At 38.3% G+C, this 21,985-nt stretch overlaps 1 protein-coding gene across 8 annotated transcripts; it reads left to right on the forward strand.

The window, feature by feature from the left end:
• Positions 1 to 1,182: 1,182 nt before the first annotated feature.
• TIAL1 (TIA1 cytotoxic granule associated RNA binding protein like 1) lies at positions 1,183 to 21,499 on the forward strand. Of its 8 annotated transcripts, none has more exons than XM_035137823.3 (14): positions 1,183 to 1,436; positions 6,918 to 6,985; positions 10,408 to 10,504; positions 13,173 to 13,322; positions 13,544 to 13,598; positions 14,162 to 14,249; positions 16,110 to 16,185; positions 16,853 to 16,961; positions 17,077 to 17,172; positions 17,257 to 17,341; positions 18,029 to 18,152; positions 18,463 to 18,602; positions 19,220 to 19,311; positions 19,691 to 21,499. In XM_035137823.3, exons 3-14 carry the CDS (start codon positions 10,493 to 10,495, stop codon positions 19,741 to 19,743), a joined length of 1,080 nt encoding a protein of 359 aa, XP_034993714.1. In that variant the 5' UTR covers positions 1,183 to 1,436; positions 6,918 to 6,985; positions 10,408 to 10,492; the 3' UTR covers positions 19,744 to 21,499. The 8 variants fall into 8 exon arrangements, with proteins under 8 accessions (XP_034993714.1, XP_034993712.1, XP_034993713.1 ...); XM_035137824.3 differs by having other exon boundaries at positions 1,241 to 1,436; positions 13,224 to 13,322; XM_035137821.3 differs by lacking the exon at positions 6,918 to 6,985.
• Positions 21,500 to 21,985: the final 486 nt, after the last annotated feature.

The following is a 21,985-nucleotide window of genomic DNA, read 5'->3' on the forward strand; positions in this document are numbered from 1 at the left end:
TAATTTCCCCGCCCAGCAGATGCATTTCCAACACACTTCAGTTTTGTTGGGTGTGTTCTGTCACTGCTGTCTGTCCATGCCAGTGGGTGGGTGTAAATGGCTTCCTATGGCACATGTTCAAATCAGATTGAAGCTGGCTTCGGAGGAAATGCATCAAAACACAGTATTTCTTTTTTTAAAAAAAAAAAACACCTACAAGATCAATGTGGATTGTGGCTAGCTGTGTGTACACAGCTCCACAAACCAGCATTAGCAGCATATGCAGTCTGAGTGTATTTTACCTCAGTGTGAGGATGAAATGGGCAGAATCATGTTCACCACCTTGAGTTCCTTAGCGGAGGCAGGATATAGCTTAACAACAAAATAATTCTAATGCCACGAAAATACCCTTTTATTTTCACAGCTCTGTATTTGCAGTCTTTTGAGATTATGCTGTGATTTGTACCTGGCTATTAATTTTTAAAGCTTTGTATTATTTGATAACAATATGTGTCGAGATGTTCCGTGTTATTACGTTACAGTTATATAGCATTATATAGTTATAGTACCCTGTTTCTCATATTTTAAGACATACCCATAAAATAAGCCATAGCAGGATTTTTAAGCATTCAAGGAATATAAGCCATACCCCGAAAATAAGACATAGTGATAGGCACAGCAGCAATACCGGCCATGGCAGGAGGAGGAGGAGGAAAAATATAATACATCCCCTGAAAATAAGCCATAGTGTGTTTTTTTGAGGAAAAAAAATATATAAGACATGTCTTATAATATGAGAAACACGGTATCTGTCGTTTTGTATATTGTTTTACACAATCGCCCGGAGAACCAAAGTTATTCGGAGACTGATAGATACAATTCTTTTTTCTTTCTTTTTAAATCTACAATTGGCTGGTTTTTTTAAAGCCCTCTGAACTCCAGTACTGTACTTTACTGTTTTCAGTGCAGTCCAGAGCCCTCCTCTGCTCCATTCACTAGCACGCAGAAAACGTCCTAATCGTATATCCCTCTTACGTGTAAAATAAAGATGCCGCCCCCTCCCAACCGGAACTTGGCGCGCGCGCTCCGCTCTAGACGGTCTTTCTCTATGGTCGTGAGGGTGAAAAGCTAAGCCGGAGAGGTGTTTTTGCTGCGCCTGCGTGTTACGCGGCTTCCTGAGTGGTTGGCGGCCGCGGCCATTTTGTGGATCTCTGGTTCCTCCTCTTCCCCCCCCCCCGCCTTCTCTCGGTCCTAGTCTTTTGCTTCTGCCGGGGGCCTGGACGTGAAACGAGGGGCCGCGGAGCTCTCGCGTTTCTTTACAAAAAAACACTCCACCCCTTCTTCCCGGTTGTCGGAGCCTACCGGTAGTCCCTTCCCTCCTCCGCGCGGTGTCCTGGGTCCGTCTGCGAGCGGCCCTCCTTCGCCGCGATGGAAGACGACGGGCAGCCCAAGACACTGTAAGTGGGGTTGGGGGGGGGTGGGTCGAGCACCTGGGCGCAGGTGGGCAGACCGGAGGCGGGCGGGGGTAGTGGCGGAGTGCTCTGACAGGCGGGAACGTGCGCGGGGTGGCGCTTCTCTGGAGGGGCCGAAGAGGGGGGGGAGTCGGGGGGGGAGAATGGTAGGCAATTATGAGGTGATCGAGTAGATCTCTTTAATGGGGAAGGAGTTGGTATGATGAGGGGATTTGGGGCCCTTTTTGGGGTGGGGGGAAAGATAAGCATGTTATTGAGGGAAAATAACTGGAGCCAGAGCTACAACCCAAAATGGTTTTCTTTGCGACATGCCAGGAATTGTGGGGCTGGGGATTGCCTGGTGGAAGCCCTTTCCCCAACTCGGGAAGATTTTGGGCAACGTTTCCCGTTCTGTAGCTCCATAACTCATAGGCCCTTGGTCCCTTGTCAGGGTAACGTCAGTCCTACGTGGATGTGGGTCCTGGGCCCTCCTGCCAAGGGTTTACGAATTCTCTTCTCTCCAAAAGGGAATTGGGAGAAGATGTAATTCGGAACAGAGCAAAACCTCTCACGCTCCACGAGGCGCTGGTCTCTTCTGTGGGATCCTAAACACTAGGGCTATTGTGATCGTGTCAACAGGCTGGGTTTAACATATGTTGAGTTTGGAGTTCTGTGAGGCGGCGGGGCGGGGGGGGGGGGAGCCTTGAGTCAGTGAGGCTTCCGTGTCGGAAATCGTGGCCAGTAAAACAAGAAGGGGAGAAAGGTCATTAGGTAGAGAGGTGTGAGTACAGATATGGGTAATCAGAGACTTGTTGGCTGATGCATATATTGGATAAAATATTGTGGGGGCAGCATTCTGAATTCAAGAGAATAAAGTTGAATAGTCAAGTGAAAGGGTTGTCTTTATGATTCAAAAACCTGAGTGAGGTATAATAATTTATGTTTCATGCAATACAAGGTTCTTTTTGTATTCGTGAAACAGAGAGAATGTGTCTTATGAACCATATGCTCACTGTTCTAGAAGGCATATTGCAAGCCAAACCCTCTTTTCCTCCTTTTTGCAGAATATTTTTTCTGAACAAAAATGTTTGCTGTATTTTGATTGTGATCAAGTACTGTAAATGATTTTCGTTTTAGCTCCCATATCCCACCTCTGAAGTGTGAGAGGAGAGAGAAATGTGATAACCAGGCAACATTGGTAGTGGGGCTTCTTGAGCAATCAGTGTATAAACGAGGTCACCACTTCTAATGCATGTAAACATCCTTAAAGCATTTTAAGTAAGCTACTGATGAACCAGAAGCCATTTGTTCAGTGCTACTTAAATTTTGAGGTAGTAAACTCGGGAGCTAGCAAGTTTAGTGCTGTTAGCCATGTTGGAAGCATCATGTTGTAGGGGAAGGAAGCAAGTAAATACAAATATGCAGACTTACAGTATACATAAATTGTATCTGACTGTTGAACATACTTGTTGAAATAGAGAACATTGTTGTTATCCTCTAATATAAAAAATCTAGTTGCTCTTGAAAAAATGTTGGATGCTCTATGTAGTAAAAATTGAAGATAATGGACAACCTTTTATTTATTTATTTTTAAAAATATCACAAGATCTCAGGGCAGTTCATAAGATAAAATACAAGATAAAATAAAAACCTAATTTCCAATCTTACTCCAATCAGTTAGCATTTTTCTCTAATATTTAAAAACAACTTTCTACCATGGTTACTGGGAAAGTATATATTTTTTAAAAGTTTGGAGTTCCTCAGGATTGTGAGTACTGTATATCTTACATTGTACAAGTGTTTTTACAAGAACATGGGCACATGTTCATCACTTCTATCCTGGACCATATCCTTGAAAGTGGAAGACTGCTTTTGTAGTATATAGCTCTCTTGTACTGATTTTGAAGCAAGCTTCAAAATGTTCTTTGTAATTAAACAGATTGTAGTTTTAATTTCAGTCACAATGAGTTGGGAGTATAATCTTTCTGTACGGAAATCATGACTCAGCTGCTCTGGTTCATTCAGAACACTTTTTGCATGTCTGTCTTCCCATCCTTTTCCCAGTCCACAGAAGTTAAGAAGTCAATCAAACATTATTTACTTGGCCACTTTGTCTCCACTCTGATTGCATGCTTGAAACCAACTCTGGTTACTCTGAATCTTTAGGAAACAATCTTAACTGACTTGAGAACCTGAGTTCAGAATGTCACTTTTGCGGCATAGCCGAAGAGAGAAATGACAGGAAGTGCCAGGGTGGTGGGATACTAAATATAACTAGCATGCATCTTACAAATGTCCACTGCGTTATCTTTTTTTTTTTAAAGTTGAATAAATGTTTGAAGTGTCAGTATTAAAAGGTTTTGTATGCTAGAGGATTGGGTCCACACATGCTTGTGAGACTAGAGCATAACCAGATGCTTGGTATTTTTCTTGGCTACAAGTTAATAAAGTTTTTATCAATGAGAACAAGCAAGAAGTTTGGCAAAACTAAATTTACCAAATTTGCTTTGCAGGACTCCCAGTGATTCCCCCCCCCCCCGGTACAGAATCTATTTCTGCTAGATTGAAAAGCTGGAAAAGTACCCAGAACCCAACTGCAGTTGGTGTTACCTTCATCCTTTGAAAGCTTATTTGAAGTTAAGCTTCACTGAATTCAGTGGAATTTACTTCCGAGTAAAGCATGTTTAAACTGCACATTGTTAGAAAGCATACAGAGGTGCTTATTCACTCTCTCCTCTTGTAGCTGCCATATATCTTGGAAGCCTGGATCACAGCACTATAAAGTCTTACCAGTTTGCTCTGTTTTCTGTGCCAAAAGAGTACTGTATGTGCACAGCTGCCAAAGCTTTGCACTGTTTCCTTTCTTAAGGAACTAGAGTATAACGCTATGTTAGCTGTCTGCCTTTGGCTCACATTCTGTCTTCTGGCCTTAAGGAGAGAGAAAACGTGCAGCCATCCTTGTACTGTTTCACTGAACACTATAATGGCGACCAGTCCCAATTGAACAGCCTTGCAGGATAGTGATATGCACAGTGCTGGCGTATGCACTGTGTTCAAATTCCATTCTGCTAGAAAGTTGGGATTTCCGTATGTGATGTAAGAGGAATTTTAAAAAATGCAATATGAATGAGTTCTTTTGTATTTAAAAATTGGCACAGTTTTTGTCAACTGCTCTGAAATAATTCATGGACTATAATAGCTATGCTCTGAGCTATACTTTTGCAAGCCATTAATTTACTTTGCAATGCTTGTAGACAAATCATTGATTTTTTTTGCCCTGTAAGGGAGAATTTCCGATGGATCCAAATTTCTGAGAAACAGAGCTGGAAAAATATCAAGCATCTGGTTCTGTGGGTGCCTAAAAGATTTGTGCCTGTGAATGATGTATTGAAATGTCTTGTCATCTTTTATAAAAGTTATTTAAAATAGAAAATTGTCATTTAATATTTGGTTGTCTTAGAGACAACCTTGTGCTTGGGACACTTCTGTGTAAAACTTTAAAAGTTTGAATGTCCTAGGGTCAGGTAATCCAGAGTTCTTCAACCTCTGGTCTCTGGATCTTGTTGGATTACAAGTCCTATTCTCCCCACCCAGCTTTGCTGATGGTCAGGAATGTTAGGAGCTGTAGTTGAGCAACATCTGGGGACACAAATTTAAAGAAAGCTGCAATTTCTAATGATCCTTCATGACTTCATACAAGTCATGAAGTCAGTTCCTAATAATACTGGACCAAAAAGTTAATAAACACTTTAAATGTATTGGCTCATATACTGTAATATAGGCAGGGATTTATTGTCACAAGGGGCACACAAGGGTCCAAGATGCATAATGTCAAAGGTGCCAGTGGAGAACAAGCAATCATTCAGTAAATCAAACAAAAGTAAGATCTTTAAGAGCTGTCCATTACATGACAGCAGGAGGCATGAAAGAGGTTCTAGGGCCGGGGTAGATAACCTGTGGGCCCCCAGATGTTGGTGGCCCGATCAGCTCCAGCCATCATGGCAAATCATCATGGCAAATTCAACAACCATGGGCTAATCACCCCACTTCTTGGAGCTGGGATAATATCAGCATGACATTGAGATGAGAGCAGGTGAATAAATTCTTTTTTTCTGTTTAATAATTTAGTTTTAAATTTTATTTTCAATTTGTGTAATTTCCCATTGGTAAGATAGTACGTACTGACCAGGGTAGACAGGAGGTGGAGCTACATCTGCTGGTAGATCTCTGGCTGATTTGCAAGGATTTCTAGCTTTTCCATTTTTTTTTTAACAATAGCAACAACAAAATGACTCCTCTGTGAAATGAAAAAGGCTTTGGATAACCAGAAGTGGATTTTTGTTTGGAAGGATTGTGAATTATGTCCCATTCTAGTACTAAAAAGAAATTACTGTACTCTGAAGTCTTTAATTCTAAGTTAATGAGTTTGATCCAGACTAAATTCCAAATCAAATGGTTGACTTTAAGCTCCCTTGGCAATAATATGATTCCACTTATTCGTTATTAACTTGTCCCATTGATTTCCATGGAACCTACTTTCAACTAATTTACGGAGCAACTCAAACGTCTTGTTTGCTGGCCTGGAGGGAGTTTGAATTAGGCAGAGATGTCTCTCACCTGACTAAGCTGGTCCTCCATTTAATGAGTGGCTGGCTGGGAGGCCCACCATCAGTACTTCCCACTGGCATGATGTTCTGAGGATGGAGGTGGAGCTGAACTGACCCAGCATGCTGAGCCAGTCTCACTGTCATTTCATAACCACATCAGACCACATAACTACACTAGACTGGAGCAGGTGGAGCGATCAGTTTTGGATCACTGCCCACCTCCTTCTGCTGCAGCTGCCATGAGTGACAGGGGTTCAGGTGTAGCAGTGGCCCCACTGCTCTGTAAAGCCCTGTCTGCAGAGGGTGGGAGTTTGGATTGTCCCCGAGTCTGGATCCTGGCATATGTTTTTTGAACCAGGTTCTGGTTAGTGTACCTTGGGGTTCTAGTAAAAAACAAAAGCCTGGAATATATCCAGAGTGCAGACTTTCACATTTAAGATTTACTAACTGTTGTTATACATGGTAAACTTGTTCTTCAAATGAAACATTTCCTAAACGTCTTAGTAATTTTCACATTGTTTACCAACAAATTCTTGTTTGTTTTCTGATGTAGAGGACAGTTTATTAAATGAATAATCTAGGTCTCATTTTGCTGGTTAAAAATTGTATACTTGTATAACAAGTAACATGTACCACTAGTACACAAAATTTATTATGCCAGTTACATAGAAGTATTTAGGTACAGCGTCTGAGCCTAGCAAATTTCACTTCCAAGTGAGGTAACTGTGCATAGAATTGTAGCCTTAGTTATGTAGTTTGAATTATTTTTCCCTTCTACTAGATGGAGGATGTATAAATGTTTTATTTTACATGCAGCAACAGTACCTAGTATTGGAACCTATATATGTCAGAATATAAACTACTCCTGTTATCTATCTAGGTTTCTATACTATGCCTGTCAATGCAGCATAAGTGATGTCTCATGAATTAGGGAGACAGCCTATAGAGGTATAGTATATGCCTTTATTTCATTATTTATGGTTTTGCCAAGTTAATTATGTATTCTTATAGGAAATGGCTTGAAAAATATTTAGTGTGCTTCAAATATTCTATTACAGTGTTCTTTAAGATTACAATATTCATTCAGAATAGACATTTCACCAGTTGTTAAATGTATTCTTTAAAAAAAATTTAAAAAATCAAAACTGATATTGAGCTTCTATAGGCTGGCTTCATGTTACCAACTGTTTTTCTCAGTTGAAAGGGATTCATTCAAAAGCCAATATGTGATTCACGGGTAAGGCTTGCAAATTAGTCTGCAATGAATAGCCTCCTTACTTTTTCTGTTTATTTTCCATATGCCTTCCACTTTCTTGTGTGTGTGGTTTTTATTTTATTTTTTAAAGTTTTTAAAAGTATCAGGGAAGATATGTAAATACTTCATATATATTGCTTTCCCTCCTAAATGATCAAAATGTTTCTGCTATTTCTCAGGGTACTTCATAAGAACAATGGCAGCTGGTATTATTGACCCTGTGTTACAAATAGTTGCCAGACTTGAGGGGGGCAGGCGGGCGGGCCCTCATCTGATTGTAATTTGCTCAAGGCTGGTCACTGAAATCATATTGTAATTAGATTTAAGTCAGTGGCATTTAGGTATCTTACAAAACAGTTATGGGAAACATGTGACCCTCCAGCTACAACTCCCTTAACTCCTGGCCACCAGCCATGCTTCCTGGGGCTGATGGGAGTTGTAGTGCAACAACATCTGAAGAGTCAAAGATTTCTCACATATGTTATAGAACTTCCTGTGGTGTTGCAAAGGATCTCCTCTTGGGCGCCCATTCAAAGTACCTTCCTGAGCCACAAGTACTATTCCATGCCCTTAAACCCTACCTACATATTTATAACCATCCCCCCTTAATAAGCTTTTTATTGGCCATTGTGGCTGAAAGTTATATACAAATTGAAAATTTGCTTTGTATATATTAGCTGGGCCACATAAGGGTAGCATTTTGAGTTAGGGCCCCTGATGACACCTTCAGAAGATGGCCTTGCCTCTGGCACAGAGCTCCCATTTCTCTTGCCAAATGAGTGGGCAAGAGAAGCACTGCCTACAAGATTCCTGGGAGCGCTTGAGCTGACAGGATCACTCAGTTGTATGCAATCCCCACTGCTGTCACAGGGCAGAATTGGGTCTGATCTGAGTCTGATTGCTTCACCTATTTGAGGCTGGTGTAAGCATGGAGTAGGGCTTCTGCCTCCCACCTGCTTTTCACCCCAGCTGACATGGGCTGCGGAACTGAGGATTACTAAAGACTGGTGGTATGTGTACATAAAATATTGATGCTTCATGGATCATGAGAAAAACTCTTGTACTAGTTAGCAGAAGCGATCACATTATAGTTCAGCTACATCAGCCTTGTTTGATGCACATAATATAGTATTTGTACTTCTGTACAACATTTTGACAACTGACAATAAGGCCAATAGCTTCTGGTTGTCATATTATTTAAAGGCAGACTAGTTTTATGGAAAGGTTTAATTTGGACCCAGAGAAATATCAAATATTCAGCTATTATCACCTGCTGTAGACCTAATTCAGGGGATCTCTGAACTGTAGTTCAGTGCTTGGGAGTGGGCTTCCTTACCCAATGTAGAGCACATTTTCTATTCCTGCTTTAACTGAGGTTAAGAGATATTTGAAACCAGTGTTAACCACCTCAGTAGCATTACCCACAGTTTTGCCAGGATCCATAACCTCCTTTCAACTTCTATTTATGGTTAGCACTAACAATGACTAGTGCTGATATATGTTTTAATGGCAATTAAGTTGGGTGTGAGTGGAAAGTTGCTCTAGAGAAGGGTGGAAGCTAACTCCTGATCACCTAACCTTGGCTAAGAGATCCCCAGTGACATATCTGCAGTAATACTCCACACTGCATATTATGATATTGCTGTTTTAGAAGTAGATTCAAAGTGGTATTAAGAAAGCTGTTTGACTTATTACTATGGATTTTTATCAGGAGCAATAGTAGCATACAGGTAGTATTAGAATAAGCTTATTTAGTGCTGCGTTAATGGCCAGTGGTTATGGAGAAAAGCTTTTTTACCCTTGGGAAATGGCATGTGGCTTTTCAGCCCTTGGCAGCATTTCATTTATTATTTCTTTACATCATGCCTTTCCTCAAAGGAGGTCAAGGCAGCATACATAGTTCCCACTCCCTGAATCCTTTAGGTTGATATACGGTGACTTACCCATGGTCACCCATTGAGCTTCATGGCTACGTGGGGATTTGAATCTCTCTTTGATCCTATGTCAGTACTTAACCCAGCCTTCCCAAACCTTGGACCTTGGCACTGTTGGACTGCAACTGCCATCAGATCCCTGTCCTTCGGCCATGCTGGCTAGGGATGATGGGGGTTGTCATCTAACTTTGATCCCAGATTGGGAAAGGCTGCTTCAACCACTGCATTACACCACATTGCCTCTCAAATGAAGTTGAAATTTATTTTTAAAAACCTGTTTTATTTTAGTATATGAATTGCTTGATTGTAAATTGTCAGCCCTTTACTGCTCTGAAAGTACAGTTATTTCTAACAGAAGTGAAGGATTGTATCCACCTAAGCCCTACTCAGAGTAGATCTTAGTCATAACTATTTTCATTATTTTCAATAGGACTACATCCAATTTTTTTCTGAGTAATGTTTTCCCCTTGGAAGGCGCCCATACAGAAGCAGCACACTATTAAAATTTCCTTGGGTTAAATAAAAAAAGCTTACAGACTCTGATGCATGCAATGACTTTTTGAAATGAAAATGGCGCTCCTGTGCATGCACTAATTTCCATTTAAAAATTCTTGTGTCAAAGTTTTTGAATTTTGGCCTTTAGAGGTCCATTTGTTGGATTCTGTGGAGGTATCTTTTGAAAAAGAAACTCAGGAAGGTATTGGTAGCATCCATGACTCCTGCACATGCCCATCTCTGAAATTGTAGCCTAGTTTTCCTGTGTTCCACAATAATTAAGGCAGGCATGGGAAACATGTATCTGCCCAGATGTTACTCAGCCCCATGGGGCTCACATCATCTCTGACCATTGGCCATACTGGCTATGGTTGATTGGAGTTGAAGTCCCTCATCATCTGGAGGGCCACAGGTTCCTCAACTCTGGGTTATGGTTTATCTAACAAAAAGCAACATACTTGTGATACATACTTCACTAACAACAACGTTAGTACTTACCAGTATTTGATGAATACATAGTAGAGTTTTAAAAGCTATGGACTACTTAATAGTGTGTTCATAAAGTTTATTAACAGGTGCCATATTTTCTGCTTATAAAATTGATAGCTGATATTTCAATAAATTGCACAGATTATCCTTTGAGATGAATGATGGGATTAACATTACCTTTTCTTTTGTTTGTCTAGCTATGTAGGAAATCTTTCCAGAGATGTGACTGAAGTACTTATACTTCAGTTATTCAGCCAAATTGGACCCTGCAAAAGCTGTAAAATGATAACAGAGGTAAGACTCTTTCAGTCTAGTCTATGTCAATATTGTTTCATTTTAAAATTCAAGTAATTATTGATCCTGCTACCTTAAACATTTATATTAGGGCTGCAGCAGTTAGTGATTGATTAATTGAATAAAAAAAAAAACTTCTGAAATGTGCCTTTTAAACATGCACTACATCTTTAAAATATTACTTTAAAAAATTTTAGTACATAAAGTGCAGAGGGAGGCACAATCTTCCCTTTTCTCCTGCTCAGGAGGAAATGCCTCCTTTAAGATGGTGTCCATTATCAATAAATTATATAGATTAGATTATTTATAAACTATATAGGATGTTCTTTCCTGTGAAACAATTGTATGCAAATGAATTCATTTTTAATATGATAGTTATTGCTCTGACAGAAGGAACTTAAAGGATTTAGGTAAATGATTCTCAGGTCTGGGAAACAACAGGTGCAAGTTATTGTATGCAATAATAGTTGCATCTGAAGTATGCATGCTAAACATTTTTATTTTTATTTGAAATACTTGAGATACATGATATCTCTTGTACCATATTGATAATCACTACTATCCTTGGTTCATCAGGATAATCAAAATATGTTCCATCAGTTACAGTCATAACTTCACAAACAAAGCCAGTATATTAAGCTTTGCCTGTTCTGGGATTCATTGTGTGACTCTGAGCAAGGTCTCTCTTCCCTGAGTGATGCTGTAAAAAGAAGAATAGGTCCAGGATTTCAAAGCATTATCATGCAAACACCTATATAAATCACATATACAGTACATTATCCATTGTTGGTCCTAGATACTCTGCTGATCTTTCTTGCTGCCTGTTGTGCCCCCACCCCAATACTTTTCACCACTGCTGAATATTCACCTTGTTTCACTAAAAGGCCACTTGAAAATAAAGAGGAATCAAAGTCAGGCTCTTTTTGGACCCAGAAAAGATAGGTGCTGCATGTCATTCCTATTTTACACCCTCATTTCTGGCTTTCATAGCTTCAGGGAAAGACTGTGCTTTCCATATGGCAACATACCTTACATTTTGATGAACCATTTTATTGTTTCCCGAAATAACCCTTGCTAGATTGTTTGCTTTTAATAAGTACTTTGAAACTATGCTGGACATAATGCAGCAAACATTACTGATATCTCATTGAAAATAATAAAATGGAACTTAGTCTTGATCAACTTTTGCTAGTCCCATTGTGTGTCTGGTTATTCAGTGTCAGTGAGCTTACTCACTGCCAGTGAGCTTATTCACTGCAGTGAGTTTACTATTCCCCAGAGTGGACATTATTTTTGAACCCTACATTTGTTGGAGTTGCCCCAAGCAGAATTTTGGAATTACTTTCTGCTGTCTGTACTCTAGTTGTCAATTCCAGGGGCTGAGGTATTGCACATTTCCTATTGTTGGGGACATCTCCACTGACAAAACTCTTTGCAGGCATGACAGGGAGTCTGCAAGGGCCATCCTGCTGGCAGGTGTTTCTCTTTTCTACAATTTTAGGTCTTCTGGTGGTGGCAAATATATGATGTTTGTGTGTGCGTGTGCACATGCATGTGCACATGTGAGTCCATTTGACTTTCAAAATATTCAAAAACCAACTTGCGGCTTCTGATTGGCTGCAGGAATCAGAAGCCGCGGAAGCCCCATCGGACGTTCAGGTTCCAAAAGAACGTTCGCAAACCGGAACAATCACTTCTGGGTTTGCGGCGTTCAGGAGCCAAAACGTCTGAGTTCCAGGGCGTTCAGGATCCAAGGTACAACTGTATTTTACTGTGTTATATATATATATATATATATATATATATATATATATATATATATATATATACTGTAAGCTGCCCAGAGTAGCTGGGTATTATTATTATTATTATTATTATTATTATTATTATTATTATTCATTCCCCTATCTGCAGATTGCTAAGTTAGTATATTTTGTTGTAAGACCCAAATGTTCAAACTTCTAGTCTGTATCTTGGTTCTGTTACCTTGTAAAAGTTGCAAATATTTGTTCGTCTACCCCCCAAAAATTGGACCCTGGGAATTATCAGTGCTTGAGGTACTTCATGTGCATAACCAACTTGTCTCTCTAGCTACAGGAAATTGACCCCAGATATCAGGCAGAATATTTTCCTTCCATAGCTATCATGTCTTAGAATTCAGTTTTTAAAGATTATGTGAATGAATAAAGGCTACATGGCCCAAACTAATAAAGGAAATCTTTGTGCCAAAATAGACATTTGTGCACAGGTTTTTTTCTGGATCTAGTTGTAAGTGTGCAAAAGTGTGATAAACACTGTGTGTATTCAGTGTCCTTCTGTTGGATAGGTGCTGCATTTATACCCACCACATAGATAGCTGATTGTGTCAGTTTTGACAGCACCAATGACCTGTGACTGATTCAACTATGCCTCCCTCCCCCTCAGCAGGTGATCAAGAATATTTCTGCTATCAGTACTATCTATTGGGAAGAGAAATTGGTGTGTGCTGTTCTGGTCATACAGCATTGTTATGTGCTGCTGTCTAGTTCAGGGTCACAGGGGAATGTTATATCTTAAACAGATAGTGTGAAACAATGGACAACCATTCTTAAGGTTATTTTATAAGCGTGTGTAGTAATACTTCCTTTTCTAGCTTTAAGTAATATATTTTCCTGGATTTTCTTCTCAGCAACCCGATAGCAGAAGGGTCAACTCTTCTGTTGGATTTTCTGTTTTGCAGCATACAAGCAATGACCCTTATTGCTTTGTGGAATTTTATGAACACAGGGATGCAGCTGCTGCATTAGCTGCTATGAATGGGAGAAAAATTTTGGGAAAGGTACGTTGCAAACAAAAAACACACAAAGAATGACACATAGCAAATGAAATGAATAGGTTAATTTATGATCCATGGCAAGCATTTTTGACCATGTTCTTACTTAAAAGTACCTTGAAAATTAACATTGGTTGCTGTTATTATTGGAATAAGTCTGTATCTTGATTGAATTTAGGCATGTATTTTAAAGTTATGTTTGTAGTTATACTTTTCTTTTTTTTCAGGAAGTAAAGGTTAACTGGGCAACAACACCAAGTAGCCAGAAAAAAGATACATCAAGTAAGTAATGCTTGTAAAAATTCTACCAAAATCAACTATTAAATTACAGTGGTACCTCTAGTTGCAGATACGATCCGTTCTGGGGTGCCGTTCGCACCCCAAAAAGTCCGCAACTAGAGCGAAGCTTCTGCGCAAGCGCGGAGCACAATAAAGCACTTCTGTGCATGTGTGAAGCACGCAGAACACTTCTGTGCATGCGCGAAGTGCGCAGAATGCTTCTGCGCACGCATGCGCAGCAACACCCGGAAGTATACCCTTCTGGGTTTGCTGTGTTTGCAAGCTGAAAAGATGCAACATGAACCTAACGCAACACGAGGTGTGACCATAGAGTTTAGCTCATGCACTTACTGCAACTTGATTTTATATAGTAGCTGAATTACTTCTGTTTTACAATCTCCATAGATACTCTTTGGCAGAACAAGTTTAATTACTGGTTAAATGCATATGTGACTTGTAAATTTAAATACAAGATTGTTTGAATTGCACCCCTGTCTACACTGAGAACTAAAGTACTGGTTAAGAGAAATATATTTATGGATAATTGGTTTTTTGCTTTCCCCCAGATCACTTCCATGTGTTTGTGGGAGATTTAAGTCCAGAAATAACAACAGAAGACATCAAGTCAGCATTTGCTCCTTTTGGTAAAATATCGTAAGTATCCTAGTTTGTATCTTAATTCACTAATACAGAACAAGTCATAATACATTATTGTATTTTCTTCTTCAAGTTAAATGTCTTTCACTTTGCTCGGATTGTTTCTTTAAAGTCTTCTTGATAATGGGCAGTGGGTGGGGTACAGTGATCTTGTGGGTTTCTTTGCATTCAATTATCCCCCCCACAAAAATTAACAAGGTCTCTGCATCAAATCAATTGAAAGCTGCATGCTTTTAACACCTGGTATGTTGGGTGGTGAATGGGTTACATTGCTGGCAAGAAAACTGTGTTTTGGTTCTTGGAGTTTACATAAAGTTGTGTGTTAGATACATCAAGGTTTCTTACTCATCTGATAATTTTGTAGATAGTGTTGAACTGCAGGCAAGTTATATAAGTTAGTGTAGAAAGCAATAAAATCTAGTAGTGTACATCTATCATTTTGACAAGTAGTGGTGTTATATTTAGAGTTCATGCATTTGGAAATTAAAACCAAACGTTTTGGTAAGTTTAGCAGCTTTTGTTTGTAGTGGTGCACAAGTGTGCCCTTCTAAAACAACCTTTTATTTTTAGACAGTAGAAATTGGGAATAGGTTTCCAAATAACTATAGCTTTTTAATTGAACATTTTAAACATTGCAAGCGTTCCTGTTAAATGCTATAGCATGTCTGTCTCTTTTGTTGCATAATCTAGTTTCTTGAGAGGTTTTCTTCTATTGTTTTCTTTGTCCTTTTAACAACACCAAAACAAAACTTGAACATCTTGTGTTACTTTACAGGAATATATTTCTGCTTAAAAAAACAATCTTTTCTATATACACTCTGTACATATTTTCAATTGAAACGTAAATCTTATTTTGTCTATTTTGTTTACTTTGCTTTTTATCTCAATGTGGTAAGTAGTACTGTTTGCGAGCAAATATAAAAAAGGTTGAATACAGGTTGCTATTTCTCAATCTTTATTTATACCTGAGACCTGCAGTTTTTCTTAAGTCCAAGTCACAATTAAAAGTAATAGCATTCTGATTATTTTGCAGAATTGCTCATAAGAATGGACAGGATCTTGAAGCTAACTGCAAGGAACTGTGCACACTGGAACTCAGTTGTAGATTTTTTTCTCATTTCTATTTATTCTTATTATACATTATTTATATATACATATCTTAGTATTTACATTTTAACATTCTATATTCAGTGCAGTTCTATATTTCCAATCATTTTAACTTACTCACTAAAATTTATGTGTAAAATTTGTTGTTTTCGTACTGGTGTGCTTAGCATTGTTGTTAGTTTTATTCTCCTTTCTTAAATTTCTGAAAATGTCAATTTTTCAAAATTTACAGCTGCCCAAACTCCAAAATGATGGTAGAGAATTGACCAAGAAAAATAAAGAAATCTGTTAACAGGCCATGTATGCCTTTTAATTCCTATTTTTTTCCTCTTTTTCAATTTTTTAATATTTAATATTTTATATCACTAGGCAGAGGGCATTTATTTAGAAAATGCATGGTAAAAATAGTTAGAAATGTTAGAGTAATTTATAGAAGAGTGAAGAGGACCCTAGCAGATAGAGTATTAGAAAAGGAAACTTTATTCCTTTTTTAAAATTTCAAATCTGAAATAGTTGTAGAAAGTGCAGGTTATATGGATAGGTTGCATGTTTATTACATGTTATTTTTTGTCCTACTGCTTTTTTTCTAACAGGCAAAGAAGCAATAGGGAGAGTTTAGGAATGGTTATAGGGGTTATTGAGTTTATAATAGGGAAAATTATGCTCACAATACAGTGTGTGTGGTTCCTTTTAGTTTTTATTTTGAAAATATTTAATGTTTTCCTCATATAACTGTGCTTCTCTTCCCAGGGATGCACGGGTAGTTAAAGATATGGCAACAGGAAAATCTAAAGGATATGGCTTTGTATCGTTTTATAATAAATTGGTAAGCAATCAAAAACTTTGATACTTGTTGACACTGAATGTGTTTGAGGTATAAAAAGGCATGTGAAGGGCAACTTTCCAGATCTTTAATTCTAGTACAGTGGTACCTCGGGTCGCGGACAGGATCCGTTCTGGAGCTCCGGTCGGATCCCGAGGTTTCCGCAACCGGAGGTGCCTGTTTTGCACATGGCGCGCGGCGTGATAGAGCGCTACTGCGCATGTGCGCGTGGAGAAACCCGGAAATATACTTCTGGGTTTGCCATTTGCCTATCCCGAAGGATACGTAACAAGAGGGGCATGTAAGTAGAGGTACCACTGTACAGAGACATGGCCCAACTTTCTTCTGCTATAAGGAATACTGTTCTCTGGAGGCAGAAATGCTCCATTTCACGAGTGGAATTTATATTTGCTTGGACCTGTGTGCAGAAAATTTGAGTGCTCTGTCTATTAAGGAAGTAATTTAGCAATTCTGATGCCCTTATCAGTGAATGAGATTGAAGCATTTCTCCATTGGTATCTAGTGATTTTTAAAAGTGTGTTAAGTAGCAACAGAGCACCCCTGTACAATACCTTTTCAGTAATCAAGAGCTTCTTGGACTATGTATGTACAAAGTTTCAGATTTGCAGGTGTTTTGGTTCTGAAAACCGAATCTGTTTTGCTTTGTTAGGATGCAGAAAATGCAATTGTGCATATGGGTGGCCAGTGGTTAGGTGGTCGACAAATCAGAACTAACTGGGCAACACGGAAACCGCCTGCCCCTAAAAGTACACAAGAAAGTAAGTGAACAAAAGGAGGTCAGCTGGGGGGTATTGGTAAATGTGAATCATTTCATTGTTATGAAATGGAAAGATAACTGAAAAGCAATTATTTGAAGTGTCATGTATCTTTCAGATAACACAAAACAACTGAGATTTGAAGATGTAGTGAATCAGTCAAGCCCTAAAAACTGTACAGTCTACTGCGGAGGAATTGCCTCTGGATTAACAGGTAGGGATCTCATTTCCCTTTGTAACAAATTTATTGAAGCCATTGATCATAAATATTACTAACAGAAAATGTTACTACCTTTAGATCAGTTGATGAGACAGACATTTTCACCTTTTGGGCAGATTATGGAAACAAGAGCTTTTCCAGGAAAAGGCTATTCATTTGTGAGGTAGGACAATTATTACTATTTATTTGTGTCTTAAAGTAGTAAGTTATTTACAGGATAAAACATGAAAATGTTATCCAAGATCTACTGCCCTTAAAGAGAAAGGAAGAATCGAACCTTTAAAAGAAGATGTGGAGTTGCATTTAGAAGTAGCTTGTTTTTGTCAAAAGAAGTGATAACATGTTGAATGGTGTGGGTGGTGCTCTTCATGTATTTTTTAGAGTTTAGGAAATGTGTGTTGGAGGTTTCTTGAAGAGTTAAATCACTAAATCCTTGAATGCCAAGGTTTCAGGTTCTGCCTTATCTGCCATTGGACTTTAATTTTCTGTTGAAATTTAAGTTTGTAATGTCATCTGGAAAGGCGCATGTCTGTTTTATTTGTGTTTGTTTTATAAAGCACAATGCACATTGATGCTATATTAATAGCTATCATTTTTGCAAGGAAAGAAGTTTATTCTTCTTACATCGTTCTCTGCACTTTCATGCAGCAAAATACAGAGCAGCTTTTGCCGGCCTGGTGTCCATATAGTTTGGGCCACAGCACAGCTGGAATTTATGGGTTGGGCGCTGTTGTCTGAAACATCTGGTGGGCACCAGGTTGGGGAATGCTTCTGTAGACAATAGTACATGTTAACTGCACCATTTCTGTACATATGTTGGTAAAATCTGACTTCATGTTTTGTTTCATAGGTTTTCAACTCATGAAAGTGCAGCACATGCCATTGTTTCAGTAAATGGAACTACAATTGAAGGCCATGTTGTTAAATGCTATTGGGGTAAAGAATCACCAGATATAAGTAAAAACTTCCCACAGGTAATTGGATTGTTTGTATAGTGTTTCCTACAGCCTCTGCATGTATCTCTCTAAGTGATTAAGTTAGTGCATGAAATCTAGATGTGACTGCCACCATTTGCAAACTATCCTATTGAAATGGAAGGTTGCAGTCCACCTGCCCCACAGTGTGTGTACTTTGCCCAGTTTGCTGAATGTGTATATAGGTCTTAAATTACTTGCCAATAAATTGCTAATTTTAGTTGATGGAGTCTGTGTGTATTTATATATTCGGTGTGCACTCTGTTGCTTCAAGTTTATTTAAATCTTAATCCTTTTTTAAAATCCCTAGGTGGATTACAGTCAGTGGGGGCATTGGAGTCAAGTGTATGGGAATCCACAGCAGTATGGACAGTACGTCACCAATGGGTGGCAAGTGCCATCTTATGGAGTGTATGGACAAGCATGGAATCAACAGGGATTTGGTGTGGAGTAAGTAATTCGTTTCACTAAAATTACTGTTGGCAGACACTTTTCTCAGACAGTTTAAACTCTGATCTGGAATCTTTGCCTGTGCCTTACTTGGCATCACTGTTGTTCTTGGTTAAGGACATCTACTGACTCTAAACTCACCTCTCATACTTTATATTAGTGCTAATTTTCAACCTTGATGGAAAGGGGGACATGAGGGTGATGTGTTTGTCTTCAGTACTAGCTACTATTGTTCTATGTAAATCAGCAGTTGTGAACCTTGGATTCACACACCCTGAAATTTTCATTTAAAAAATGAACTTTGGTTTGGTCCATAGTTTGTCTATGGACCAGGAAGTAGGAAGAGAGCACAACAAACCTGACACTCACTGTTTTTTATTTGTTTTCATTAGGTCTGAATGTACGCAGAGTAATAAAGTCAGTATTTTTAAATGTAATTATTTACAAAGAAAAACTATATTGATTTAACCAAAATATCTTTTGAATTCCCAAGCCATGTTACAACTTTTTAGCATCTCTCAGTTCTGAAATTTGATAGTTGCAAAATATAACATGCCCAATTTCCCCCAGTAAATAATTCATTCCTTTTTCTTTTCTTTTCTTATTTTAAAATCAAGTCAAACACCATCTGCAGCCTGGATGAGTGGATTTGGTGCCCAGCCTGCCCAGGGACAAGCAGCTCCTGTAATACCCAATCAGGCTGGATATGGTATGGCAAGTTACCAAACACAGTGAGCTGGGACTCTGTTTAGAAGTGTGATTTCAAGATAGGTTTCAATTTCCAGTGATTATTCTGAAGCCTGGAATATAGACATTGGCAGGGGGAGGGAGGAGAGAGAATATTTATTTTGAAAATTGAAAATGTTTGGAACCTTTAGCACAGCATTTGCTTTGGTGAAGGACACAAATGTCTTCTAGTTATGCCTTTTTAAGTTTTGTGTTCATGATGGATATGAACATGTTTTCTTTATGTACAAAATTTAAAATAAAATCAATAAAGACAGTTCTGACTACAAATGTTGGTATGTTAGGAAGAAATATTTAACAACCTGATTCTTAGATTACCATTCCATTTTTTTTGTCTTCAGTGTTTTACATCACAGATTTTAAGAAAAATGACATTAAAGATGCTTTTAGTTGAACAGTAAATCCTGACGTTTTGGCTGTGGACCAAACATTACATCAAAGAAGACAGTGTTTTCTTCATTAACCACAAAGCCATCATTCAGAAGACATACTCATGGAAATAGCTTTTTTTCCACAAATTATTTTTTCCCATATGTTTGAAGAAACCGAAGTCTGGTATAAATATTTCAGTCTTTGCTGGAAAACAGTGCTATCTGCAATACTTGAGCAAACACTTGTTAACCACATTCAGGAGCATATTAAATCTTTTCAGATCTTGTTTGCTTGAAGTGAAAACATTTGCATTTGATTTTGGGGGAGCAGTGTTTTTCCAAAGTATGGTGCTTAAGCAGTCATACTTGTACTTTTACATAAAAGTTTGTACCTAACTGCAATGTTGCAAAAGCATGCTCAGAAATAGAAGTAGCAATGTAATTATTCAAAATAATACTTAATATGCTCTGCTGCTATATTTGCAGTAGATTGACAAGAATGTGAAAGACTGACACTTCCAAAGTTGGCTACTATGTAAAGTGACATAACTATACAAAGAGCCTTAATTCTTCAATACCTTTTGTCACTAGAAACCGGAATTATTTTCCTTTCTGTTACTCAGTATGTAAATATTTTGGTTGATAACCTTGTATACCTACTTGATGGTTCCTATAAGTTGTATAGTAACTGAGTGTTAAAAAAAAATTATTGGGGATGTTTTTTAAATCTAGAAATATTTAGCCCAAGAATTTTTTTAACCAGATTGTTAAAATACCTTATTTTAGAAATTCCTCAATGTGCCATTTGGTTAACAGAAATGCAGTTGAAACAAGTATACTGAGCTGTGGCTTATTCTTAGTTAAAATGTTTGTGGGTGGGGTTTTTTTGTATTTTGGGGTGGCTTGCATGTGACAAACCTGTACAGAGGCTGGGTTGTTTGTGCACCGAGTATTACTGGGATAAATCATGAAGTTGTTCAAATGGTATACTTGGGTTATTTCTCACTTATTTTGTGGATACACTGACACAACTGCCTCAATAAATTTTGAGTTGAAAACGAATGTAAGTTAGATACAATAACTGTGTGTGTTACCTACTACAGCTAGGGGGTGCAGATGTTTCATCTCTAAGTGTGCTGAATGCACTGAAGCCCTCCACTTGGATAAATAGTCCGCTGCAATGAATAAACAAAATAGATTTGCCTTTCAGTGGACACCAATTCTAGAAAAATACTAATCCTGAATAAGAAGTGGATGTGACAAAAGTCCCACGTTACAGATTTAGAACAATTTGAAAATGCTTCATGTGTTCTCTGAGACTGTTAAGTGTTTTTTTTCTTCTTCTGGGCAAACCAATCGTCTTGCTACTTGGATAACAGTGAAGAGGATACTTTTTGCAGCTCAAGCAGTGGCTCTTCTAAATTGTCAGCATTAGCAGCAGGGAAATCTCTAAACCCTGTACTTTATCTGACATATTCTTCAGGTGTTCTGAATTTCTGAATTGTGTTAAACCTGGGAAGATAGGGCACAACCTCTGTTGTTACAGGCTACAAAGTCTAAGAAGATAGAATTACTTTAAAAAAAAATCCTACTCCTGCTAAATAACATTTTGTTCATTATTGAATCCATGCTGTACGTGGACCGGCAATTGCTCCCCAAAGGAATTTTATCCTCTGGTTCTGTTTTACAACATGAATGTAACAGTAATCAGAAAAGTAATGAAATATAATGTCTTTCAGGAGTGATGCATGTTACATAAATGTGTTTCCCAAGTCTGTATTTGGTTTCAATAGTATACCTCACTTGGTCTTATCTTAAAGGCCTTACCGTGCAGTTTTTAGCAAGTACATGAATTGAAGATGCAGAAACCACTAAAAGTAAAAGTTCTAGATTAACATACCAAGGTGGAACAGTTTATAGGGAACTTTTTTTCCTTCAAAACTAAATCATTTTCAATTTTACTCCAGCCACAAGGTACGTCATGGGTTTTTTTTAGGCCAGAGAGATGTAATTTGTGAGTTTTATTCTTTGACAGCTAATGGTTGTATTCTTAAATATTTCACCAGCACAGCTGAGTGGGTTTTTTTTGGCACCCAAAAGTTTTGATGCTACATTATACTATATTGGAATCTAATCTGCAGAGCTCACCTCACACCACTGGGATGTGGACTCCTGATGAAAGGAACACAGACACAATGCTATCCCACATGCATGCAATGACCTGAGCCAAGGTTTTTAATCGACATCCTTTAACAATTTTTCAAT

The sequence above is a fragment of the Zootoca vivipara genome, chromosome 5 (genome assembly GCF_965207765.1).
Source record: "Zootoca vivipara chromosome 5, rZooViv2.hap1.1, whole genome shotgun sequence".
Taxonomy (NCBI): Eukaryota; Metazoa; Chordata; class Lepidosauria; order Squamata; family Lacertidae; genus Zootoca; species Zootoca vivipara.

Coding starts and splice junctions, on each gene's coding strand:
- TIAL1 (XM_035137821.3), top strand. CDS start 1,408: ATGGAAGACGACGGGCAGCCCAAGACACT. Junction 14,250..16,109: donor GCTCCTTTTGGTAAAATATC/GTAAGTATCCTA, acceptor TTCTCTTCCCAG/GGATGCACGGGTAGTTAAAG. Junction 18,153..18,462: donor TAAGTAAAAACTTCCCACAG/GTAATTGGATTG, acceptor TAAAATCCCTAG/GTGGATTACAGTCAGTGGGG.